The 25,228-nt window shown below is 50.4% G+C and overlaps 3 protein-coding genes across 8 annotated transcripts in view; 1 reads left to right on the forward strand and 2 right to left on the reverse strand.

Annotated features, from left to right (window-relative positions):
- The window catches only part of LOC132580290 (cGMP-dependent protein kinase 2-like), a 185,941-nt gene that overhangs the window by 49,540 nt on the left and 111,173 nt on the right, over positions 1 to 25,228 (reverse strand). The gene's annotated exons all lie outside the window — the stretch shown is intronic.
- On the forward strand, positions 130 to 23,042 carry AGBL5 (AGBL carboxypeptidase 5). 5 transcript variants are annotated; one of them, XM_060250978.1, is made up of 18 exons: positions 147 to 198; positions 687 to 975; positions 1,856 to 2,027; positions 2,925 to 3,091; positions 6,523 to 6,675; positions 7,113 to 7,290; positions 7,632 to 7,810; positions 8,476 to 8,992; positions 10,260 to 10,429; positions 11,636 to 11,771; positions 13,361 to 13,548; positions 14,463 to 14,671; positions 16,959 to 17,129; positions 20,764 to 20,897; positions 21,325 to 21,371; positions 21,656 to 21,810; positions 21,968 to 22,059; positions 22,265 to 23,042. In XM_060250978.1, the coding sequence occupies exons 2-18, from the start codon at positions 749 to 751 to the stop codon at positions 22,334 to 22,336; spliced, it is 2,967 nt and encodes a 988-aa protein (XP_060106961.1). In that variant the 5' UTR covers positions 147 to 198; positions 687 to 748; the 3' UTR covers positions 22,337 to 23,042. The 5 variants fall into 5 exon arrangements, with proteins under 5 accessions (XP_060106967.1, XP_060106953.1, XP_060106961.1 ...); XM_060250970.1 differs by having other exon boundaries at positions 146 to 198; positions 21,968 to 22,407; XM_060250992.1 differs by lacking the exon at positions 6,523 to 6,675 and having other exon boundaries at positions 150 to 198.
- OST4 (oligosaccharyltransferase complex subunit 4, non-catalytic) lies at positions 22,996 to 23,756 on the reverse strand. 2 transcript variants are annotated; one of them, XM_060251068.1, is made up of 3 exons: positions 23,619 to 23,756; positions 23,284 to 23,431; positions 22,996 to 23,193 (listed from the first exon to the last, which is right to left on the reverse strand). In XM_060251068.1, the coding sequence occupies exon 2, from the start codon at positions 23,428 to 23,430 to the stop codon at positions 23,317 to 23,319; it is 114 nt and encodes a 37-aa protein (XP_060107051.1). In that variant the 5' UTR covers position 23,431; positions 23,619 to 23,756; the 3' UTR covers positions 22,996 to 23,193; positions 23,284 to 23,316. The 2 variants fall into 2 exon arrangements, with proteins under 2 accessions (XP_060107051.1, XP_060107043.1); XM_060251060.1 differs by lacking the exon at positions 23,619 to 23,756 and having other exon boundaries at positions 23,284 to 23,610.

Consider the following 25,228-nt stretch of genomic DNA (forward strand, 5'->3'; position numbering starts at 1 on the left):
GAATTTCTGGCCTTATAAGGATTGGGGGGGGGGTGGAGATGTGAGATGCACCGGACCCCTTGAGTGGAAAGGCAACCTGTGTTTCTGTTTCAAATACTCAACTGTGCTGTCTCGAATGATGCCCTTTATGCAGGAGAATCAGGGCAAAACGGAGCTGTGGCCCAACAGGCTGTCTCGGAAGCCTGCTGTTCTGAGCAGGTAAGGACCCTCCCAGCGGGTTTCTTTGCATGTGTGTGCATGCAGGGCAGTGTGGAGCAGGCCTCTGATTCAGTGGGAGCTCACAGGAGCACAGCTCCTGAACCTTTCTGAGGGTTCCCCTCCCTGTCCATTGAATAGTAGGTGCAGCTGCATAATAATCCCTGGATGAGCTCCACCACCTATTTTTCTACAAAACGACCCCTGGTGTGGAGCCTTGTTAATGGTGTCCTTCAGATTCTCATTTTCATATTCTGGTGATCTGTAAAGTTTTGCATATTGTCACACCTAAATAGGATTTGAGTTTGTGCTCTGGGAAGGCACTTCAGGGAGAGGAGATTGCTGGGATGTATAAGTCCTAAAACAGGTTCTTCCTCAGTTTTAATTACACTTCTCTATCCTGAGACAGGGGAGAGCAACTAGATTCCCTCGTCCCTGTGGAAATGGAGCTCTCTGGGTGCCAAAAGTGACAGCTCCTTTCTCACCCCTAGAAAACCCTCGTAACAACCTGCCGCAGAGAGGAGGATGAACTCTTTCTGCTGGTGGCGAGGTTATGATGGAGATACGCTGTGGCGGCCTGTTGTTCAGCTCCAAGTTTGACTCAGGAAATTTGGCTCATGTGGAGAAGGTGGAACACCTGGACGGGGAAGGCGATTGTATTGGTAATGGTGGCAGTGCTGCATCGATGGTGTTTGGCTGCTCCCTTCCCATTGCTGACTATGAATTTAACGTGTGGACCAAACCAGACTGCGCAGACACAGAATTTGAGAATGGAAACAGGTAAAAGAGATACTGAGACAGGCAGAGGGCCTCTTAAGCTCATGGGGTGGAAGGGGGAACTTGGATTCTTAAACAGGGCCCTTTTTAAGACTGATGGTATGAACCATTCTCTTTCAACGATGTAGTTGACTAATAATTAATGGACTTCAGGGCTACCATTCCCAAAGTTTTCCTCCAGCCTTTAGAGGCTCTATTAAGTGGTCTTTCCTGTGCCTCCATTGTCCTGATGCAGGGCTACTCAGTTTAACCAAGGGAATGCTGTTGCTCTTAGCCTCTGTCTCTAGTGCTGCAGGAGACTGACTGCTTCTTGTGAATGATGCCACTCTGGCTTATTGTATCCGTTGTTTTTGTTTTTTTTTTGGAGGGGGGGAGTTGTGATTTGTGCGTGTCTGCATCTGGAAGTCATGGCAACTTCTGGGGGCGTGGAGGATATTCAGAGAGCCTGCCCCTGTCCTCCCTGTCTTGGTGTTTCAAGGAGGTCTCCCATTCAGAATCGACCCTGTTTAGCTTCCAAGATCTGATAAGATCGGTTTGCCTCAGTTATCAGGGCTAAGGCTGGCTTATTGTGTCTGTTGATGCCTGGTGTGGCTCTATGAGTCCCTCACTGGCACCTGGCTGGAGGGCAGTCATTTATCTAATCCTTTGCATCAGGTTCTAGGGATGAAGTGTAGCTAATGGGACTATGAGCAGGGTGCCAAGCAAATGTGATTTCTTTCCTCCCATGGGTGAGAAGCAGCAATATGGGGTACTATAAGGGAAAGTATATCCAATGAGCTGGGGAACAGGGCTACCATTCCCCTGGAGCTGGGGAACAGAAACAGAGCCCTGGCTGCAGACCTATCTGACCTTGCTTCTTTTTCTCCTTGTCTTCTCTGCCCAGATCTTGGTTTTATTTCAGCGTGAGGGGGGGGATGCCAGGCAAGGTGATCAAGATCCACATTGTGAACATGAACAAGCAGACCAAGCTCTACTCGCAAGGGATGTCCCCCTTAGTCAAGACTGTGCCTGTCAGGCCCCGCTGGGAGCGGATCCGTGAACGGCCTGCCTTCGAGGTATCCATGTGGTGGCAAGCCCCTCGGGGAACACCAGATTGGTGCGTTGGGGTTCACACTTGCCTGCAATTGGGTGCTCTCCTGCATTCCTGTTGCCTCTGAAAGCAGCATGTGACTGGCGGGTGGGGGATCAACTTTTTTCAAGGGCTTGCATGATCCAGGTGTGGCTTGGGCTACACATGGCAGGGGAAGGCAGGAGTGAAGCCTGCAGGCTCCAGTCAACAGAAATGAAAAGCCAAGGGGCCCTGACTCTACCAGCTGTCAGTCCACTAATATTTCTCTGCTGTAGTTCCCCTGTTGGAATTCTGCTTCTTGTAGCTTTGCCCTCATGCTGGAGGGGAGTGTCAAGCAGTAAGATAAGCAGACTCATTCGCAGAGGCCTATTCATGCCCCCTGGAAGGGTTTTTGGTCAGAACTTGCAGTTCTCAACACAAGGCAGAGAGATACTGCCAACTTTGAAATGTGAGGGTTTTTGTTTTGCCAACTTGAAGAGTACTTCTGGTTCTCAAGTGCCAGCTAGCATCAGATCTCTTGCTACCTCTAGAAGTTTTTGAGCTTACTCCCTCTAAAGATTGGAAAGTATATCTCAGAGTGGTCCAGAAAGAGCCAGAAGACACTGTGTCTCTGCAAAAACAAGTGTATGGGAGGGGTTGAGAATAGGCATTCTAAAGCCAAAGAAAAGATGGAGGGGAGGCAGTGGGCAGAAATTGCTGGGTATGTCATTCCAACGTTGTTGGGGAGGGGAGTTTCTTCAGTCCAGAGCCACAACAGGATGGAAACACCTTAGTAGTATACTTGTGGTTATTGCTACCTGTAAAGTTGCAGGCAGTGGAACTGGGTGGGCAGGGATCCTGCCTGAACAGCAGCAGTTCAGCAGCTGCTTCGCTTTTTGTGCAGATGGTGGATACCCAGTTTGTCTTGTCCTTTGTGCATCGCTTCCTGGACTGCCGAGGTGCCACCACCTACTTTGCCTTCTGCTATCCCTTTTCCTACACGGAGTGCCAGGAAATGCTGGCACAACTGGATGCTCATTTTGCAGAATGCAAACACCTCTCTCCCATCAGGTGAGCATGACCAGCAGCAGCAACCCCACCCTCCCTCTTAGGCAATCAAGGATCTGGTGCAATTGCCATGTGAAGAACAGCCAGACACTTTCTCACGTGGGAGAGGCGCTTTTCCTGGGGTGGGAGCTCCTGGATTGTCTAAAGATTCCCAAAGGACCCAAGCCATGGTATTGTTGATTATAGTACTCATCAAGCTGCAGTATGGTATAGATGGAGCTTTAGATTTGACACAGGGGAATTTGCACTCAGCCATGAAGATCTTTTGGAAATTTGATTCAGTCTCTTTCTGTCTGCTTAGCCTACTTTACAAGGTGGTTGTGAGGATAGAGTGGAGGAGAGGAAAGCCTTCCCTGAGCTTCTTAGAAGAAGGGCAGGGTAAAAAATATAGTAGAAACTTTGGTCTCATTCGTCTTCTCATCACCCTTTTGCAGTAGGTAAACCACCCAACGAGAACTTGATCTCCCAGTCTCAGTGTAATGTATCTGAGTGGTGCTGAAGAGCCCTGGGGCCCTCCACGTGGCCAAGGAGAATAAAGCTGCAGCCTCATGTTTTCCATGCAACTAACCCCATTCTGGTTGTTCAGAGCCAGTGAAAAGAAGTGATATGTTTCAGGTGCTGCCCCTCTTCCTGCCCCTTAATGTCCCGGGACTCCTTGCCTAGATAGGCAAAAGTAGCTGTCCTTTGCAGACAGAGCCTGCTGTTTCTTGTGTGTGCACAGCGTAAAGACTGTTCAAGCATTATCATGCTGTAGAAAAGACAGGGAACCACTTCTCAGGTTTAGAGTGCAGGTGAGCAAATGTGGAAGAAGCAAAACTACCCTGGGAGTTGGATGGGCAAAGTTGTCCAGCCAGGAGAGTCTGAAGTGTTGGCCCAGGGCTCGATAACATTGGAGGCTTCTTCTATGGCAGGAGAGAAAGGGGGGTGGAGGTGCACTTGTGACCCTCCTGTGCCTGATTTCATATCAAGGTGGCTTGAGCAGCCTGTTTCTCCACCTTCCATTGCTTGTTTTCATAGCAAGGATACCTTGTATGTGCAAGGAGAGACACTTCAGCCAAGGCACAGTTAGACTTGGAAGCCCAGTTTGGCTTTGGGCTCATTTTTGTCCGCCTTGATTATACTAGGGTCTTATTGCTAAGGTCTATGGTCTTATTTTAAAAGACAATTGCTCACTTTCTTTTGTGATTCCTTTAAGAAAAGGTTTTCACAGCTTGAAGTATTTCAGCTGTGAAGCCCATAGTGAGACAGGCTTTCCCCACCCCTCCAGCAATCCTGTGGTGCTTGGATAAGTGACTTCTGCACTTCTAGTCCCTCTAAATTGTCCTCCAACCTTTGCTTTTCCTAGATGGAGGAGGAACTTGACACCCACCAGGGGCTGCAGTGAAGGCTAGTTAGGCTTGGGGATTCAAGAAAAAATTGGGAGGAAATGGATAGGTGCAAAATATCAGAAATTCAAAGTACTTCCTTCGTACACAGTAATTATGGCATGTCTTCCTGCACAGCTGTATTGTTTGGATTGGGAGCACCTTTCCCATGCCCAGCACTAGGTCTTAGAGGAGACTGAACAAGAAGACTAAGAAGGGTTCTAGTTGAAGGAGCTTGTTGTGGATGAGCCAGCAGTTCCCTGATCCCAAGATGATGTGTGTGTTTTTCTCTTGTGGCTCTTGAAGGATACCCATGGGTCAGTTGTGTGCATACAATGTTTGGCACAGTATTGTCAAACACATAAGCATGGCAACCTCCGCTCTAGGCATAATCCAATCCCAAATCAAAACAAGAGCTGGGATTTTTTGTGAGACATGGAAGATCATAGCAGAACAGGGACTCTGGTTTTTCTTAGGTGCCAGTCAAACCCAGTCCCTTGGGATGGAAGGGTGCCTTCTTTCTGGACATGCCCCTTCTTTGGTAATGTTGTTCAAGTCACAGCAGGTCTTGTGCCTACTTCTCCTTGGTGGCTTTCCTTCCTTTGTGCGTACTGAGGAATAGTTTGGGTGTCACTTTGTGCGTACTGAGGAATCGTTTGGGTGTCACTAGTCAGGAAACATCCTCAGGCAAGTGCTGACTTTCTGGGTCAGGGCAGGGCTCTTGTTGTTTTTTTCTGTTTCCATTGCTGCCCTTGCTGCTGTGATGATTCTCTAAGAGCATATGAATAGTCTTTCTGGGTCAGACTTGTTCAATGCAGCCCTGTTTTCAGAAATGACAATCCAGATGTTCATGGGAAACTCTGAAGCTAATGGCCATTTCCTGAAGCCTGCCCCCAGAGTCTGCCAGACCATAGAAGTCTTTTTTTCTCCCCATTGTATCTTTTTTTTCTCCCCATCATGTCTAATTGCCTTTAAAAAGATAGTCCTCTGGGCAAGCACCAGTTGTTTCCGACCCATGGGTGACGTCACATCACAACATTTTCACATCAGACCTTGTATGGGGTGGTTTGCCATTGCCTTTCCCAGTCATAAACACTTTACCCCCAGCAAACTAGGTACTCATTTTACCAACCTCAGAAGAGTGGAAAGCTGAGTCAACCTTGAGCTGGCTACCTGAACCCAGCTTCCACCGGGTTCAAACTCAGGTCGTGAGCAGAGCTTGGGCTGCAATACTGCAGCTTACCACTCTGCAGCCTTTATCTCGTTAAATGGTCAAGTCTCAAGTAGTGGCCATCTGCATAGTTTGTGATTAATTGTTCAGATTAACTAGGCATTGTGCGAAGGAGAGCTGGCTTAATCTGGGTAAGAGTGTAGATAGTAGCCATCTGCCCTAGCATGACTCTCTTGTTCCATTCCCTCTGTGCTTTAATGGGGGGAACTTTTGGATATCTACAGCAGCCACTGCCAAGCTAACAGTAAACTTTAGAAGTCCACAACCCTTTGTCTAGGTGTGCCAGTTGGCAGGGTTTGGTCCTAGAAGTTATCTTGTCCTTGGGCCGCTTTGGCCTCCTCTTTGAATCAGCTGGGCCATTCTTTTGTTTGTGCACATGTTGGAAGACTGAAAAAGACGTAAGTCTTTGTAGGATGATCTGAACAGGAAGATAAATTCCTTCCCTTCCTCTATCACATCTTGGCATAGTTGTCATTTTTGCTGGCTATTTTCATTTCTAACCTCTTACCACTTGGAGCTGCCCTAGATGGAAGCAAAGAATTATTCTTAATTAGTAGCCTGTAGCAGCAACATAAAGCAGGAGTCCGATGGCACCTTAAAGACAATCAAAATGTATTCCAGTCTAAGCTTTTGCTTCATCAGTTCAGATGAGAAAGTGGCTTCTGACTCGTGAAAACATACGCTGGACTCCTGCTTGGTTTTGGCATGGTGTTGCTGTTTTTGCTGGGGTGGGGGAGGCTGGGATTGAACCACTGAAAAGTGTTGAGCTGAGCTGAGGGTGGGCAGTGGAATGGGGAAAGCTAAACTCAGCAGGACCCTCACTTGTCCATTTAAACTAGTGTCCAGCGTTGTAGCGCAATTAGTCGGAGGGCAGGCACAGACCCTAAAAAGGCTGCGGGAAAGCCACGCCCCACCGCCCACAGAGCGAGAAAGTGCCCTAGAGGAAGACACGCAAAGGGGAGAAAGGAGGAGGCCCCACCCAGGGATATGCCGTAAGTGACTGACTTGATTTCCTCCCCAGACCTAGGCTATCCTTTCAAGTGGGAGAAGGGGAGGCAGCAAATAGCCAGGGGCTGGGAGCAACAAGCCTGGTGGTAGACCTTTGGGGCACTGTAAGACCAGCTCTGTCACACCATAGGAAGAAGGCTGCTCTCTTCCAAATGCCACTCTTGCTCTCTGCCTGGGGTTCAGCGTCCTTCCTCTCTTTCCCCCAGCAAGGAGCAATAGCGGGGCTTCTATTCTGCAAGGATAAGGCAGGATGAGCCAGTCAGCTGTCAGCCCCCTTTGGGACTTCCTTCTGGCCTTGTGGTGTGTGGCTGGCTGGGGTAGGTCCAGACAGACGCCTGAGACCAGGTGGGCAGAGCTGGAGGGTAGGTACTGTTTGAGCAGGCACTGATCCACTCTAATGGAACTTGCTCACTCTCTCCAGCTCGCTAGATACCATCTATTACCATCGGGAGCTGCTCTGCTATTCCCTGGACAAGCTCCGTGTGGACCTGTTAACCATCACATCATTCCATGGCATGCTGGAGGAGCGGGAGGCCCGGCTGGAAAAGCTGTTCCCTGATGTGAACACACCTCGACCGCACTGCTTCATGGGAAAGAGAGTGAGTTGGTGTGCTGTCCCAGCAGGGTGATGTTGTGCACGAGATGCAGAAAGACTCGTCACGGGAGGCTTTTTACTTAGGCACCAAGGTGGGTGTTTGCTCAGGAGCTAGCTGGAGGGAATGAAAATTGCTAGTCCATGGAAACAGCCACGGATCTATAGCCAAATGCTGCAAGTGGTCTTTGCAGCTTTGACAAGCTAAATGGGGTGGGTTTTTTTGCTCATGCCTCCGAAAGCATAAGGTGGGGAGGGACAGCAATGAGTGGGGAAGTAGATCTCTTGCTCCTCAGTGTCTCCTAGGAAGCGCCTCTAGTTCTTTCACTCCCCCCCTCCCCCGGCCAGGTGTTCTTTCTCAGCAGCAGGGTGCACCCTGGCGAGACACCTTCCAGCTTCGTCTTCAACGGCTTCTTGGAGTTCATCTTGCGGGAGCAAGATCCTCGAGCCCAGATGCTGCGTCGCATGTACGTTTTTAAGCTCATCCCTATGCTGAACCCGGATGGAGTGATGCGGGGCCACTACCGGTGAGTGCTGCTGCAAGCACTGTGGCCTCAGGGAGCAGATGAGACTGCCACCTAAGCAACCAGTAGTATGGGTGGGAGGGGAGCAAGTCCTTAGCTGGCTGTGGCTGCACACTTGTGTTTAGCACTGGCACTTGTAGAGGTTTAGCAAAGGCAGCAAAGACAAGGCCAGGTGGCTCTTGAATGCACGCTCCATAATTGAGATCTTCCTTCCAGGCTCCACAACAGACTGGTTTTGGTTCCCCTGGCAGTGCCCATGCTTGTCCTTGAAACAACAGCAAACAGATCAAAGAGGCCTAACTCGAGCATGCCTGTGGGAGGCCTCTCAGAAGCAAAGAGCTGATAGAGAGCAGCTAGTGGCCTGGGATAGGTTGCCACGAATAGAGCTGGCACAATCAACTTCCTGTCACAGTTCTGCCTCCATTGTTCAGAGGAATGTAGAAGAGGCTTAGGCCTCCTCGATCCTGACACAGGGCACTGTGGGTCAGCTTGCGAAGTAGTGATCGGCTTGACATTATTTGGCTTGGCAGGGGCAGGGGCTGCAATTTCTCATCTTTGCAACTGGTCCAGCATAGAAACTGGGATAGAGAGCATACCCAGTGTCAAGGAGGGAGGCGTCTTCAGCCAGCCTGACTCCCCACCCAGATTGCTTCCTCTCTCCCCCACAGGACAGACTCCCGTGGAGTGAACCTCAACCGCCAGTATTTGGACCCTGATGCAGAGCTTCACCCTGCTGTATATGGGGCCAAGGCTGTCATGCTGTACCACCATGTCCACAGCCGCATTCAGCCTGATTCCCCTGACTGGCAGCCCCACGTTTCCCCCCTCAGCACAAAGGTGACGAATCAGCACTCTGTGTGCAATTGCCTACCAGCTGAGGAGGCCCCCCTTTCCAAGCTGGAGAAAGCCAACAACCTCCGCAACCGTCTCCGAGATGCCTGCGTCCCCCTGTCTCAGGACCCCCAGCCTTCGGAGGCACCAGGGAGCAAGGACCAAGATGCCTGGATCCTCTCCGAAGACCCAACCTCTGACTACTGTGAGGATGAAGCGGAAAGCCCGCCACCCATCCCTGAAGCTATCCCGCCCCAGGAGAGCGGACTAGCCTACTATGTTGATCTCCATGGGCATGCCTCCAAGCGTGGCTGCTTCATGTATGGGAACAACTTTGCTGATGAGGCCTACCAGGTGAGGAGTGGAGGGCATGTCCAGGAACAAGACCTGTCATTTGATGTGCTGTAGTTGTGTACTTCTTTTGGCCTTTGTAGAGATTCTTTGAATAGCAGCAGGGTACTCTGTCAGAGCACCATCTAAAGGAATGTTGGAGAGGGAGCGATGTGTGTACAGAAATGTATTATTTACTCCAAAAGGGCTCACATCAGTCTCCCCTTCTCTGTTTTATCTATAATAACCCGGTGGGGGTAGATTAAGTTGAGAGCGTGTGACTGACCCAAGGGCACCCAGCCATGACAGAGTGTGGATTTGAACCTGGGTCTCCCACATCCTAGATGGACACACTAACCACTACACCACACTGGCTGTATATTTACTAATCAGCTAATCCCCACTTGGGGCAGCTCATTTTGGAGGACGCAGCTGAACGTTGAGGCAACACACAGCACGGAGACTCTTGTCACTGTAATCTGTGTTGTGTTGGTGGAATGATGTGCACAGTAGTGTGCTACAGTCCACCAGCAGATAGGTAAGAGCTGAAGGAACTGCTACTGTCCTTCATGTGGTGCAGTTCTATCACTGTCTAGAGACTGGTGCCTTTTTGTGCGCAAACACTCAAACAGCTACAGAAAAGTAACAAACAATAGAAATTATATATTGTTCGGGGGGTGAACTCAGGAGTTTACCAGGCACAATCCCCAGGCCCACTTGAAGCTGTGCTGTTGTCAGGATCATGGTGGCTGGGTCAAAGGAGTGCTTTCCAAGAGGATGCCATGCTTGATCACATAGACTTGTTTAATCTCCTGTGGCTTATTAATTGGAGGGCACTGGGCCCACTAGAGTCTCTTGACTGCTCCACCATGTCTTCCCCTCTTTCCCATCCACACTCCAGGCCTAGCAGCCATTTCACCATGGTACATATACACTGACAGCCAGAAAGATATGGGGAATGGATTGAAATGGTTAGATGGCCATTGCTTGAGGCTGGGCTGGGCTGGGCTGAGCTGGAGATAATGGCTGGGCCATTGAACCTTGTCAGCTGGCTGCTGCTGCTGGCTTTAGCACTTGATGCCTGATTAGGGTCTTCTGCAGGTACCTTCCAGCTGTCAACAAATCAGTAGTGAATCCCTGTCTGTGACAGGCCACTTCTCAACTGGCTTCAGATTCTTTGAATTGTTTCTTTCTTGCCAGCTGTGCCTTCCTGGGCAGGGGGAGATTGTCTGTCTGCTTCAGTGCCTGGCAATGGTCTCTCCCCTGCTCCAACCTCTGCTTGATCTTGCAGGTTGAGAACATGCTGTTCCCTAAACTCATCTCCTTGAACTCAGCTCACTTTGACTTTGCGGGCTGCAACTTCTCAGAAAAGAACATGTATGCCAAAGACAAGCGGGATGGACAATCTAAGGAGGGCAGTGGGCGGGTGGCCATCTACAAGGCTTCGGGCATCATTCACAGGTGTGTGCTCTCAAGGGATTCTACTGAATTTCCATCTGCTTGCCCCTTCCACATGTGCAACTCCTGGGCAGCTTTGGTCTTTAGAGAAGAGCCCTAAAGCCTAGTCCCAAGAATCCTTATGTACTCTAAGTAAATTGTCATGTGGCTTGCATGATTGTCCTTCTGGCAGAGGTGGAGATGGAAGAAACCTGCACCTTTGCCTTCTTTCCTGGCTTCTGAAATTTCACCAGGTCTGGAGGTGTAGGGCAAAAGTTGGGGTCCCTAGGATGCTGAATCTTGCTCTGCAGACTGGATGCTATACTTGCCCAGTGTGGTTGCAGACCAGCAGAATCCATCCATCTCTGGCACAGGACCAGAACCATAGGGAAGACTCAGGCCAAAGAGCATGAACATATGACAATACCTGGCTCATGGAATGACTCTCCCAAGAAGACCACAGTCTTCTGCACCTTCCTGGATGGTTTTTAGGGGAGTTGCTCACTAAAGAATCTTGGCAGAATGAGCACGTTCTTTCATGTTTCATTTGGTCCATACGTGTAGTTGCACCATTTAGCTTGAGAGGCAGGGGAGGCCAAAGCTGTATTAAGATTGGGGGACAGGGCAAACTCAAGGAGGGACAGGTTACACCTGGACCAGTTCATTTTGGCAGAAGGGCAAATCGGAACACAGCCAAGGTAGGTAATCACATATGGATCATAGAATCATAAAGTTGGAAGGGACCTCCAAGGTCATCTAATCCAACCCCCTGCACAATGCAGGAAACTCAAAAATACCCCCCCCCCCCAAGGACACCTGCTCCATGCCCAAAAGATGGCAAAAAAATCCTTCAGGATCCCTGGACAGTCTGGCCTGGAGAAAAATTGCTGCCTCACCTCAAAGTGGTAAACAGCATTCCCTAAACATGTAAAAAAGGGCCATGAGAACTAAGCACAGATGCAACCCATCCTGCCCTCCTTCTCATGATCTGCCTAAGTTCACAGAATCAGCATTGGTGTCAGAGGGCCATCTAGCCTCTGTTTAAAAATCTCCAAAGAAAAAAAAGATCCTTTAGGTGCTACTGACTTTTCTCTTTCTGTTATGTAGCAGCCCAGAGACTTGTCTGTTTCTCCATCCTCAGTCTCTGACATGATTACCCCCCACATCCTGATGGTTGGCAAAATGCTTTTCTGTGTGTGAGTAGTGATGGCCTTTGCCTCTGTTTTCTAGCTACACGCTGGAGTGCAACTACAACACAGGACGATCAGTGAATACTGTTCCGGCAGCCTGTCACGATAATGGGCGGGCAACCCCTCCGCCTCTCCCGACATTCCCCTCTAAATACACCGCAGAGCTGTTTGAGCAGGTACCAGTCTCCTCCTTTCTCTTCTCCCTCACCCCAGTAATCCTAGGTAAGCTGTATAATTCCAGCATTTGCTTCAGTGCAGGATGGAATCCCCTCCAAATGATGATGGTCACATCCAGGAAAGACTAATAGAAAATGGAACCTAAAATGTTGAGAACAGATGAAGGAACTGACAAAGCACAGGACTCACAGCTAGGCTGTTTTGCTTAAGTCAGTGGCAGAAACCATTCAGAAGTCTGTTGGGTAAAGCCCCTCCCCCAGTCTATCATTGGTCCTAATCTGATGACCAGGAGTCGGCACAGCCAATGGCTCAGGATTCCTGAGTTTGCTTCTGGTCCTGTGATGGTGGGCCATGAGGACTGATGTGCCCTGGCAGATCATTCTTTAGCTGCCAAAATGGGAAGATTTCTAGAAAAACCTTTGATTGGAGGATCTCGGGGACCTTTTCGTGATCTGGCTCTCTAGACTTGAAGCTATGGGTGTTAGACTGGGGTGCTGCTGTTCCTGAGATGTAAATGAACTGCATTCTTTAGGAAGGCTGAGAATTAGACCCTGTGCCACACAGGCTGGATAAGATCTACGAAGATAACTGTCAAAGCCAGTCCAACCTGTACTCTGTCCAATGTCATGTTTCCTCTATTGTGGTTGCCTGGTGCTTTGTAAGCCTCCTGTTTTTGTGGTCCACAAAACATTGGTATGCAGCAGACAGTAAATCTTAAGAGCACCAAATGTAAATCACAAAGTGCCCAGCATCCTACCAGTGGTACCTTGAGCTCCTCCAAGAGAGACTTTCTGACAGAAGGCAAGGGAAATGAACAGACTTCTCCAGCCAGTGGCTTTTTTTCCCCTCAAAGGGGAATATCAAGAAGTTCCAGAACTGCCATGTTGCGGGAGGGGCCGTGGCTCTGTGATAGAGCATATGCTTGGCATGCAGAATGTCCCAGATTCAATCCCTGGCATCTCCAGTGGAAAGGGTCAGGTTAGCAGGTGGTGTGAAAGTCTTTTGCCTGAGCCACTGGAGAGCCACTGCCAGTCTGAGTAGACAGTACTGACCTTGATGGGCTATTGGCTTGATTCAATATAAGGCAGCTTCATGAGTTCATGTCTAGAGGCCACTGATGAACAGCAGTCCACATTAGAGGACCCATTTATTTGTTCAGGCCTGACAGATCTCTCTGACCATTGTATCAAGCTTCTGAATCTCCTAGCTGTCTCTGTGGTTTTTCCATTGCCACATTATTTTATGAAAGGACATGAACACATATATGGGCCAGGAGCATAAGAGATATGGCATCTTGTGCTGGGACATAGTTAGCCTCCAACAGTATCTAATAAATGACAGCCCATTGAGGGGCTGAGGGCTGGTCCTCATTGCCTTGGTCTCAGTAGGCAAAAAGGGAGGAGGGGACACAAATGGGCTGTTCAAGGATCTTAGCTAGGGACTCTTGATATTTCCAGCTGTCTCTCCATGGAAGAGAAAGGGCTCCCAGCTCCTAGCAGAGTTTTCCTTGGCTTTTTTGCCCTGCCTAGAAAACACATAATTTTGGCCACAATACCCAGGGTCTAGTGACATCTCTTGCCATACTCAGGTTGGAAGGGCGCTGGCAATCGCAGTGCTGGACATGGCAGAATGCAACCCCTGGCCGCGAATTATCCTGTCTGAACACAGCTGCCTTAGCAACCTGCGAGCCTGGATGTTGAAGCATGTGCGCGGCATGCGGGGCATTGCAGGCTACAGCCGGAGGAAGGGCAACAAAACCCCACCTAAGGGGGGCAAGTAAGAGACTGGGCTGGGGTCCTGGTGTCAGGTGGCCATACTGCAGGCAGAGCCCACTTTGATTCTCAGAGCACAGCAAGAAGAGGGTGGGGGGGAGACTTGGATTTCTGTCTCACAGACTCACTTGGACCCTGTTGTACCTGTGCATGTATCTCTTCCCTCCCCAGCCAACCCACTTTCAAGGCTTTGCTGTGCTGTTCAGCAGGTGCAGTCAGCCACCTGCAGCTCTGGAAGATGACTGCGTAGGTCTTTTTTTCTGAGCATGTTCAGAACTGAGCCCTTGCCTAGCATGCTATTGCATGTGGCGGAGGAAGCAAAAAGCCCTCTTCTTCCTAGCAGCAGTTTACTGGAAGGGGGTGGGGTGGATTTGATCTCTTGGGAGGCATGGAGAACCTGAAAGCTGGCTGTGGTTTGGGGGAAGTTCCAGAGAGGAACAGGTTCCTGAGCAGATGTTGTGTTCCTTCCTTCCTTCCTTCCTTTACTAGCCCACACCTGAGTAATCCCTTGTGGGGAATCATCACAGCACACAGTGGGCTATGAGGGTGACACTCTTCCCTAGATTCTCCCGTCTTCCCAACCTGATTTGAGACAAGGGTGCCCAGGAGAAGTGGCTGCCTTAATAAATGCTAGTTTCTTGCATGTAGTTTCAGTGGGAAATCAGAGATGCCCTGCTGTGTTCTGATGCTAATATTAGCGTATTTCCTCAGATCCACACATGCAAGATGCATGGAACTGCACGTGAGAATCATAGCACCTTCACTTATGGCAAAGGCTGGGGGGGAGAACATGAGGTAGATCCATTCCAGACGGGTGGGTCTAGTTCCAAAAATCTAGTGTGTTGTGCCAGAAAACAAAAACGTTGCTCAGGGATGGTTGCCCCAGCTCTTACGCTGACTTTTCCCATTTCCTCCCAGTGTGCTTTCTGCTTCCTGTTCTGAGAATTCTCTGTGCCGAACCCGGAGTTTCAGCAATGGCACCAGCGGGAGCAACAGCAGCCAGCAGACATCTCCCCAGGTCAAGACCTCTCCTAGCTTCACCTTCAGCTGCTCCCGGTCTCCTGCCCCTATGGGCATGGGCCAGAACCCTCCGAAAGGGGTCACAAGGGTGCTGGCGCTTGTACGAGGTAAGCTGCCTGGTAGATCCATAGCAGGAGTGATCCAGTGGATGTGGGAGTGGATCTGTTGCCGACACAGGCACCCTTGAAGGCATGGCGCCTCTTTCTCCAGAAATAAAGGTGGTTTTCAGTGGAGCCCCAGCATCTTGTGAAAACTGTCCATCTTTCAAACAGAGTGCCCCGTCCTCTTCCCCTGCCTTGAGAGAGGCCAGCATTCAACAGCTTGTGCAGGACAGCAAAACTTGTGTTCCCCCCATATGTTAAGGAATGGATAGTTGGGTCTGGGGAGGGGAAGAGGCAGCTAAGTTACAAAATTGGCTTACCAATTTTGAAACAAGGCTCTGGGGTTGTAATTTTTTAATTTAGCTATTTATAGTTGATTGTTCTTCCCATTGAGGATCCAAAGCAGCATACAACACCATTATCCTCACAACTGTAGTTCAGAGAGATAAGTGAAGCTGGCCCAAGGCTACCGAGCAAGCTTTCATGGCTGAGTAGGGATTCAGACCTGGGACTCCCACATCATGGTCCAGCTCTCTAACCACATTGCATTTCCAGCACCTCCCACCAAGTTCAGCTGCTGCTCAGTCACCTCCTCTGTATATCCCCTATACACCCTTTCTTCAAGCTCAGGGCAGTGTGATGTAGATGAGGCTGAAAGAGGGATGTGACCAAGGGCATCTAGTTAGCTGCAGAGCAGAACAAAGTCGTGTAGCAGGCCTTCCCCAGTCCAAGTCCTAACCCTGTACCTGAAGTCCACTGATTGGTGACTCCAAGGGTACACAGCTGGGTCAATACATCCATCACGGCCAGTTTCCCTGCCTGAATCTAGCCACTTGCCTCAAGAAACCACTTAATGTGAATTGTTCTCCCTGCTTCTGCTTGCTTGTTAGAATGGCTTTTCCTTCTGTACCTGGGGGGGGGGGGGTCCAATCTGTTTGGCCTTGCCTGTTGGGTAGAAAATAGACTTGAACACAGACAACTGCTTTATGCAGTCAGCCCATCTAGCCCTTTTCCATCTATTCCAACTGCAGTCTGGCAGTACCAGCCCACTCATGGGAGAGGAGGAAGTTCTGTCTTGCCCACAGCATGAATGGACAGGGCAGTCTAAACAGTTCCCCCTTCATCTCTCAGCAGATGTAGATCAAGGGTAGGCAACCTTTTTGACCCAAATGCGGTTTTTTAAATTAAAAAAAGTCTTGCGAAGGCATGGAGGGGACACACAGAAAGGGGTGTGCTTGGCCGCAGCCACACAGGGCTGCAAGACCAGATGCATTGCTGCTGCCAGCATCTCAGAGGGGCTTGCCTTGGATGCAGCCACGGTCTCAATGAGTGACGACAGGAAGAAGCCATGCCTGTCACCTTCTCCCACACTGCTGGCCCCAGCGGTGCTGCCATCGCCTCCAGGGATCCCTCTTTTGAGGTAGAAAGCCAGGCCTGTGTAGAAAGCAAAATGTTCCAGCCATCATGTTTGTGGGGGGTGTCCACCCTGATGCAGAGATCGTCAGGGTGCGCTGAGCAGTTGATGCAGCAGGATCCTGCTGTGGCACATTAGGGGACAATCAATGCTCTGCTCCTCTCTTTCACACCCACCTACCAGCACATTCTCTTATGAGGTGCCACTGAGTATCCCATTCTTTCTTGTTGAACCATGCACCGGGAGGGAGGGGGGAACAAGGCTGATGAACTTGCTGTGCTTCCAGGGTTCAATAGTCTGCAGCTGTGCTCAGAGCCTCCAGAACACATTCTGGGGTGGATCAAAACTGACAGGGATTCCAGAGGGGGCGGGGGGGGGGGGGCGGGCAGCAAAACAGGGAAGGAAGGAATTCTTCTGTCTGCTGGTGAGGATGCTGGTCCTCCTGCTGTCATGACTGCCAGGTACAGAGAGCTACAGCCTGACAGTAAATAACATCACAGCTGGTGCTTTTCACTCCTCTTCTGGCTGTGGGCCTTGCCTAAGTCTGCATTCCACATTTGAGGGTACTCTGAGCCCAGTTGCTATATATTTGCTCCTGCTATTCAGCCCTGTCTGTTGAAGAAATAGGACAGCTGGCTTCGTTTCTTTCATTACCGATCGGAATCATCTGGAGTCGGCCTTGGTTGGAGACAGGAGAGTGGATCTCCCCTCCCTTCCCCTTATTGCCAGTGCCTGCTGCTCATATTGGGTGGTCCCTTTTAGCTGGAGCACACTCAGTCCAGCTCTGCAGAAGAGGAGGTGGGAGCTTGGAGAGCAGGGGTGGGGGCAGAAAGACCCCTGGTCTCACCTGGCCTTTCGCTTGTCTCTCCCTTTGCTTAGAGCCTCGAGTCCAGGAGAAGCAGCGCCACCAGCATCAGACCTTGCTGCGAGCTGCAGTGAGCAGCATCCAGGTGCCTCCACCTCTCCCTCCCTCGGGCTGGACAGTCTCCCACCTCCAGCTGCCTCCTAGTCTTGGCCCTTGCCCCCTCTCAGCCACTCTCGGCGGGTCAGGTTCGTATCCCGTCCTCTGCCTGCATGTACACACACCCTCTTTCTGTGGCCAAAGTACCTCTTTGCAACAGCAAGTTCAGATTTGCTGCTGCCTGAGTAAATCAGCCCACCAGGGAAGTCAAGGGCAATAGGCTACATGCACAAAGCTGCTATGTACTAACAGGGAGATCCCTGCCAGTTCCAATTCACTGCTAGTGCTGTCTGGGTAGCTAAGATCCAGGCATGAGGCTGCTGGCAGCCAAGGTCAACTCCCTGGCTGAACTTGCTAGGCCAGATTTCTTTGCCCAGAGGGAGAGCGGTTAAGCTCTTCTCCTACCAAACCTAGTAGGATATTAAGCAAATGCAGAGACAAACTGTGGGGAAGACTGCAGAGAAAGCAATTCTGGTCTCTCAAGTACCTGCTTTACTTGCTGGCACAGCCTCCGGCCACTTGTTCTTCAACTCTACCCAAACTGTGTATTTATTTAAAAAATTCTACCCCACCTTTCCTCATGGTCAAGGTGGCTGTTATTCCATCCATCTCCTCTGCTGACTTAGCGTTTTTCCTGCTGGAGCAAAGTTTACGGTTTGCTTTCTGATGCACCAAGTACCTATCCTGCTAGACAGGATATCTGAACTGGGCAGAATTCAGACTCCTGTCCATCAGAGGTTTTCTGCCTCCTGTGGCTCACAGCTTTTATGGTCCCACCAAGCAGCATTTTCTTCTTATTCCTTCGAGTTCCCTTGCTGACAGCTGCTCAGTTTGTGTGCAGAAGTGAATGAGCTCTCCCAACGATCTGCTGCTCTCTACCTGTATTGCTCTGGTTCCTAATTCTCGCCACCTTTGTACCCCTAATCCCTGTGGCATCTTTGCAGCTCTGGTTAGAACACAGAGACCAAATCCAGAACTGCAGCCCCCACCTGGCATTCAAGCTGTTCCAGTCTTGTCCCCCCCCCCCCCCCCGATGCATACACACACACACAATGGTTGTGCGAGACTGCCTAATTGTAAAGGTATCAATCCCTGGGGCTGCTGCTTTTCTTAGAGTACAGGGCGTAGCTCATGCTGGCCTGCGAGCTGTGCCCCTCAGAGCGTTCATTCAGCTGGTCTGAAACAGATTTGATTAAAACCAGCGGTCATCTTAGAAAACAAAAGATTAGGAAGACTTGTGCGAGATCTTAAAAATACCTTCTGGGAAACAATCACCAGAACAAGAGCCCTGCATGGCATCTGCCTTTGCCACATGTTCTTTTCAGCCGTCAAACAGGTACTTTGACGTGTGACTCACTGATGCTGGTCTGACAAGAACCAAAACAGGTATTGTCAAAGTGGATTCTGCCTCAGGACTTCAAGTAAGAAATGGACCCCTTGGGGCTACATAGAGTGGACGGCTGAATGCAATTCAATTCTGTTTCCCAGCTTGTGGTCTGTGAGCAGACAGGTGGTATGCACTGCTGTCTCCCAGATACTTCCCTACTTTGCTGCTGAACTACATGTCATAAAAACCATTAGTAAAAGAAATGTCACAAGTCAGTTTTAAAGAGAAAGTCAGACATCTTGGAGGTACTTAAAGGCTTCCTTTGAATCAAGTCTGAAGAAGATATGCACGCTATTTCATCTTCTTGCTTTGGTGAGATCAAAGCTTTCCATTGGCTTAGTCTCTCCAATTTTAAGTTATCATTTGTTCAGTTTCACATAATTGAAAGGATATGTTTTTGTGCTTTTTTAAAACAAGTTGGATTCCCAGAGAGCAAATACTTGGCTAAAAGAAGTGCAAAACTTTTAATATGTAGGGAATCTTTAATTCAGTCATATTTTTAAAATTTCTCCCTTACTACACGACTAGCCAGAGCTCTGAGGGACCTCCTGTGGTGGCTGTTTTCCATTCATGAAAATGAGTTGGGACTTTTGGAGAACGATCGAGGTTGGATATGGATAGCGTATAGAGCAGTGCAGTCTCAGCAGGACTGAACACTCCCAAGCTGGGGAACGGACCTTGTCCCTTAGGAAGGGAGATCTTGTTCCTTCAGCCCTCTGTGGAGTATTAGAAGGCTGTGCTTCCAGGGTCAGGCTAACCAGTTCCTGCATCAAGTGTTCTACATTACCGCAAATATACTTCCCTAGCTTGCTGCCAAACTATGTGCCGTAAAAACCTTTAGTAAAAGAAATGTCACAACAGTCAGTTTTAAAGAGAAAGCCAGGTGTCTCAGAGCTATCCAAAGACTTCCTTCCATCCTTCAAGTGGACAAATTGTTCTATTCCAATCCCTCCCCCCTCTAAAATTTGCTGTACTGCCTCTCATTGAAGGGAAGAGCCAGTCTTGGCCATGACTTGTATAGCCAGGCAAGCCCAATCTCATCAGATCTCAGAAGCTAAGCAAGGGTGACCCTGGTAAGTGCTTGGATGGGAGACCTCCAAGGAATATCAGGGCTGGGACACAGGTGCAGGCAACATAGCTACCTGAATGAGCATCCAAGCCTCAGTAGGAGTCCCCAGAAGTCGATCATGTCTTCCAGACATGCATGCACACACACGTACACACAATACTTTAAAAAATAAAGAGAGAAGAGCCAGTCTTGTGCATGCAGAGGTGCCTGAGATGTAGGTTTCCAAGTGGTATGGGCAAAAGAGTGCACAGAAATTACTTCTTAAGCTTGTCTGGTGAGAGAACACTGAAATATGAAAGGCCTGGCAAGAAACATCCTGGAGCTGGAATGGCTGTGGACTGGCACAGCTTCCTCCTCCAAGGGACTGTACCCTGGGAGGTAAAACCACCAAAGCATGGGGAGCTGCAGACATGCATAAAGGCCAACAGAGCCACCCTCTTACACTTCAGTTCCAGCTATGGCATCCTGCTAAACTAGCTGTCCATCAGTGTTCTGAAGCAAGCCTTAATGTTCTTTGCAAGGCCTTTCTGATTTCACTGCACTCCCACCACACACAGCCTCATGCTAAAGAACTAGATGGTTTGCATACTTCAGGCAGTAAAGGCCAGGGACTCGGTTATCACTGCAGGGAGTAAAGAATGAAAGCAGTAACAGGCAGCAGGTTCCAGTCCTGTTGGTAGGTAGGCAGGGCAGGCTCTTGCCTGCCAGTGTTCTGCTGCCTCCTTTCATAGGCCCTAGAGCTGTAACAGAAACCTGCAAGCAGCACCATATAGAGGAGGAAAAGTGTTGCAGTCTCAGCATAGGCAAAGGAAGGGCCAGCTCAACAGATGCAGTTTCCTTGGGCCATTTTTGTTTAGCTATTGCACCAGGAAGCGGGGGGGGGGTGGCGGGCTGTGTTAGGACAGTACATTCTGGGTCTGTCAGTGAGTGCTTCAGGAACACTGGGGGATGCCTCTGCAAGCATAACCTGTGACTGCCCAGTGAGAGCTTCTTGGGCTCACTGAGCTAAATGCTGTCTGACCCAGTGACTTGGTGGTGGTGTCGTGGGGATGATACAATACTAAAGGGTGTCTGATTTCCAGGGGGCATCAGGGAGGACAGCAAAGTATGTCCCTGCCTACACCATGGCCTCTCTTGGCCTGAGCATCTCTGCTTTGAGCCAGTGTAGGCTTCAGTTAAGCGTACGTGCTGTAATCTTGGCCCTATCACAAATGCTCTTGGTACAAATGAGAATGATACTAGTTTTCCTCTCTCATTGATCATACAGGGTCTGGTCACCATGGACTACTTGTGGGCAATAAGGCAAATACCTTAGCAGCTGCCTGCCATGGACTGCAAAAAGCAGAGCATTCCCAAGAGAAGCTACAGGCCCCTCCACCTTGCAGCCTGGCGCTGCTCCAGGTAAAGGGAGAAGGAGGGCTGGAGTCTGCTTTACAAGGCCAGCTTCCTTAGATCGCTGATAGCTTTTCTCCAGGAGAGGAATCCAAGGGCAGTGCTGCAGCCTTGGTCCAGAAGGGGCAGATAGTTGCCGGGCAAAGATCTCCACCTTACCAGACTCCCCTTCCATGAGAGCACTGTACCTGCCAAGAAACATGAGACTTGGCTTCTATTCTTTCCCCCTGCCCCAAGATCCAGTTGCCTGGTCACCCCCTGATCCCATACCTACCTTTTTGCTTCTCATAGTCACTCTTAAGACTGCTTTGGTAGAAAGAGCAGGATATAAACCAAATAAACTAAACTACAGAACCCAGGCCATGCACAAGCCAAGCTAGGGAAGCTCTTGGCTTGTGTGCTTCCTCCCTCCTGACTTCTCTCTCTCTCTCTGCAGAATCTCTCAAGGCGACTGCACAGTGAGAAGCTACGAGAGCCATCCAGGTAACAGATGCATGACGAGAGTAATCACACGCCCATACCTAGTGGTCACAAAGGGAGCTATTTGTCTTCCCTTTTGTGCCACAGACCATATGAAAGGGCCATCCTTGGGAGTGGGCTTTCCTACCTCCCCTTCCCAACGCCCAAGGACCTATGAGTGAATAGTGTACAACTCCCCAGGGACAGGGGCCCTACAGCCTGACCAGTTCCAGCTGTTGCCTTAACAGCTGGACCATAAGGACTGGTGGCCTGTTGTCCCAGTGCTCCTGCCCTTGCTGTTCCTTCAGCCTGGAGATACTGGTCCCTCGACCCAGCCGGATCCCCATCCGCAGGAAAACCCAAGGCCAGCATGTACTCAGGCTTCAGACCTGCAGCAACGACTCCTCTCTCAAAGTGTGGAAATATACGTCCTCACAGGTGCCAGCACAGAATTCCCTGCCAGGTATGTTCCTGCACAGCAGGGGGGAAGGAGCTGCCTTGTAGTCAAACATGCTGTTCCTCTAACAGTGACATTTTCATTAGTTCCACACCCCAAATTCACCTGGGGACATGCTTCTGCCGGTGAGTCCATCCATCCTCTCATCTCCCTCTCCCTCCAGAGTTCTCGCTGGAAGTGCCAGAGCTGACTGTAACGAAGCAGAGGGAAGAGCCACTTTTTCTGTGCAACACTCCTAAGGTTTTGTTGGACGAGGTACGGGGAAGGGGGAGCTCCGCTAAGGAAGCTGCTGCAGCATCCCTCATCTGCAGCCGCTGCCCTCCACTCGAGCACCTGTCCCATAGGCAGCGGAAGAAGAAGCGCACTCCATGAGACATGGGCAGCACCCACCCTCCCCTTTGAAAGCAGGAGGGCTGTATTAGCCCTTGCAAGTCCCCTGAGGCAGATCTCTCTGTTTCAGAATCTCCCAGGGCGTGCAGATTCCCCCCAGCTCACCTACCACAAGATCCTGTCTTTCTGCACAGAGGCCTGATTTGCCAGGGGGGGCTCAGCAGCTGCAGCCAACCTGTTCCAGCTCCTCGGGAGCCTCCACCCCACAGCATGCCAGGCACAAGACGACTCCACCTGACTCCTCACTGTGGGAGAGACGTGTCGAGACACCCTGCCTACTGACATCCAGCAAGTTCCCAGCCCATCCATCACCCCCACCTATCCCTGTCCTTTTAAACCAAAGCTGCTCTTTCAGCCCCAGCAGCTGGTGCTGGCTTGGAGCCACCCTTCCAGACATAAGAACCCTCTTCCACACAACTGCTTTCAGTCAGCTGCACAAGGCACCCAAGGCCTAAACAGTACAGCCAGGCCGGTCTTCCTGGCGTCCCCTTCTCGGCTACCTTCACCAGGCCCTTTGATCTTTCATCTGCACCGTGGATGTTCCAGCATAAGGAGGCAAAAGGGGTCTTTGGGTGGATTCCCTCTGGAGATCTCAGTGAGATCATCTCCCCCACACAGTGGACATCCCAATCAGCAAACCCCAGAAAGTTGCATTTGGAGTCTCTTTCAAAGGCCGACTCACCACACAGCCAGCCTCCCCTCCCCCTGCAGATCTGTGGGCAGAGGGCATCACCACCTTAAGGCCATTTCTGCAGCTGTATATAGTTGGTTACCAGGTTGGAAGCTATTTTTGAAACCAGATTGTCTTGTAACATGTTTCTATTAATAAATTTTGTTTGACAACAAAAGAGAGAGAGAGCTCATTTTTGCCCTGCTGTGCCACCCCTTGCTTTCAATCCCAGTCTGTCCCATCCTAGCTACAGGCGGTTTGTTCTTGTCCAAGGGAACAGCGAGGAAGAGGCTGTTGTTCTCCCAGGCACGACGCTGGCGGTGTCTGCTCTGCCAAAAAAGAGGAAGAAGGGTTGAGGGACCAGCAGTTCCAGCCAAACGGGAGGAGAGGAAGGGAAGGGGCACTGACAACCGACTTACCTGCTTGAGGGGGGTGTGTGTGAGAAGGAATCCTCACTCTTGCTTCTTGGGGTTGTTGACGGCTACGTAGTGATAGAGGACAACGAGCAGGAAGAGCGACACGCCCAGCATGTTGGCGAAAATCGCCAGTTGCACGTCGGTCACCATCCTTGCGGGGCGGGGAGAGAAGGGTGTTAATGTTAGCCGATCCAGCGATCTTCCCCTTTCATGCAGCAGCAAAGCGCCACCATGGGAATCCCTGCCGGCCGTGGACTTGGGTTGCCTTAGGCGGCTCCCCCCCATCCCCCAGAGTCTGCAAGGGGCGCGGCGGGACCGCGTCCCCCCCCTTTACTCACCTAGCGGCTCGGGATGACGATGCCTTGCGCCAAGCTACGTCCCAGTTTCCGCCGCGAGAGGCTGCAAGGGAGGTGCGCAGTCGCACTTCCGGGCGTTTCCGGTACGGGGCGGCGCCCCCTAGAGGAGAAGAGCGCTTTCGCCACTGCGGTGCTTGGCCCAGTTTGCGGGGGAGCTGGGAGCTCGCGCCTGTGTTCTGGTTGGTCTTTCTGGGGCTGCAAAACTGGCGCAGGGGTAACCACAGGAAGGAGAAGGGTCAGAACCGGACCGGGAGTGTGCCTGGGGATGAAGCCCAAGTCTTTTCTTGTTCAGCGCGTAGTAAGTGCCACAGGGTACGCGAAGGTTTACTTCCTCCCTGGTACGGTTTATACCAGGGGTGGCCAAACTGTGGCTCGGGACCCACTTGTGGATCTTTCACACATACTATGTGGCTCTCAAAGCCCCCCCCCCCCCCCAAAAAAAATCTGCTGGCTTAACATAAGAACATAAGAGAAGCCATGTTGGATCAGGCCAACGGCCCATCAAGTCCAACACTCACAGTGGCAAAAAATTTTATATACACACATACACTGTGGCTAATAGCCACTGATGGACCTGTGCTCCATATTTTTATCTAAACCCTTCTTGAAGGTGGCTATACTTGTGGCCGCCACCACCTCCTGTGGAGGTGAAGGCTTGGAGAAGGTCTCTCTCTAAATCTCTTCACCAAGCCAGCCAGCATCTTGGCAAATGCATTTAAAGTTGCCTTCTTTCAACCTCTTTTTCTCCATCTACTTGCCTTCCTTCCATCTTATGGCTCTCAAACATCTGATGTGGCGCTTAGGTTAAGCAAGTTTGGTCAGCCCTGGTTTACACTATAGCAAGACAACTGTTCCATCTTCTCTGGATTTTTCACAGGGAAATTCAAACCATGTGACTGGCATCATTCAGCGTTTTCTGTGTCGTTTGCCTCTTTCTTTTTTTTTAATTAACCTGTGGCTATTTCGGTCGGTTGCAAAATGCTCTTTGTGTACTGCTTCCCAGATGCTTAGCAATATAAATAATTGGTCAACAATCTTGATCGCCAGTGTGGTGTAGTGGTTAGGGTGTTGGACTAGGACCGCAAGAGCCATGTTCAAATATCTGTTTGCCTTTGAGATTCCTATTTCTTTTGCATAAGAACATAACAGGAGCCCTGCTGGATCGAATTAGTGGTCCATCTGGTCCAACATCCTGGTTTAGAGGATGGCCAACCAGTTCTTCTGAAGGTTCCACAACAGAACATAGAGGCTAAGGCCTTCCCCTGATGTTGCCTCCTGGCAGTGGGATTCAAAGGTTTGCTGCCTCTTCATGTGGATTTTCTCTTTAGCCGCCATAGCTGGTAGCCAGCAGAGTGGTAAAGCTGCAGTACTGCGGTCTGAACTCTCTGCTCATGACCTGAGTTCGATTCCGGCGGAAGCTGGATTCAGGTAGCCGGCTCAAGGTTGACTCAGCCTTCCATCCTTCCGAGGTCGGTAAAATGGGTACCCAGCTTGCTGGGGGGAAAGTGTAGATGACTGGAGAAGGCAGTGGCAAACCACCCCATTAAAAAGTCTGCCGTGAAAACATTGTGATGCGATGTCACCCCAGAGTC

Source organism: Heteronotia binoei, chromosome 1 (assembly GCF_032191835.1).
Source record: "Heteronotia binoei isolate CCM8104 ecotype False Entrance Well chromosome 1, APGP_CSIRO_Hbin_v1, whole genome shotgun sequence".
Taxonomy (NCBI): Eukaryota; Metazoa; Chordata; class Lepidosauria; order Squamata; family Gekkonidae; genus Heteronotia; species Heteronotia binoei.

What these genes read in the sequence shown, in the direction of transcription:
- AGBL5 (XM_060250970.1), top strand. Translation starts at nt 749, where the DNA reads ATGATGGAGATACGCTGTGGCGGCCTGTTGTTCAGCTCCAAGTTTGAC. An exon ending in TTGCTGATGAGGCCTACCAG is followed by an intron (nt 8,993 to 10,259) that starts GTGAGGAGTGGA and finishes TTGATCTTGCAG; the next exon opens with GTTGAGAACATGCTGTTCCC. An exon ending in ACCCCACCTAAGGGGGGCAA is followed by an intron (nt 13,549 to 14,462) that starts GTAAGAGACTGG and finishes ATTTCCTCCCAG; the next exon opens with TGTGCTTTCTGCTTCCTGTT.
- OST4 (XM_060251060.1), bottom strand. Translation starts at nt 23,565, where the DNA reads ATGGGGGGGAGCCGCCTAAGGCAACCCAAGTCCACGGCCGGCAGGGAT.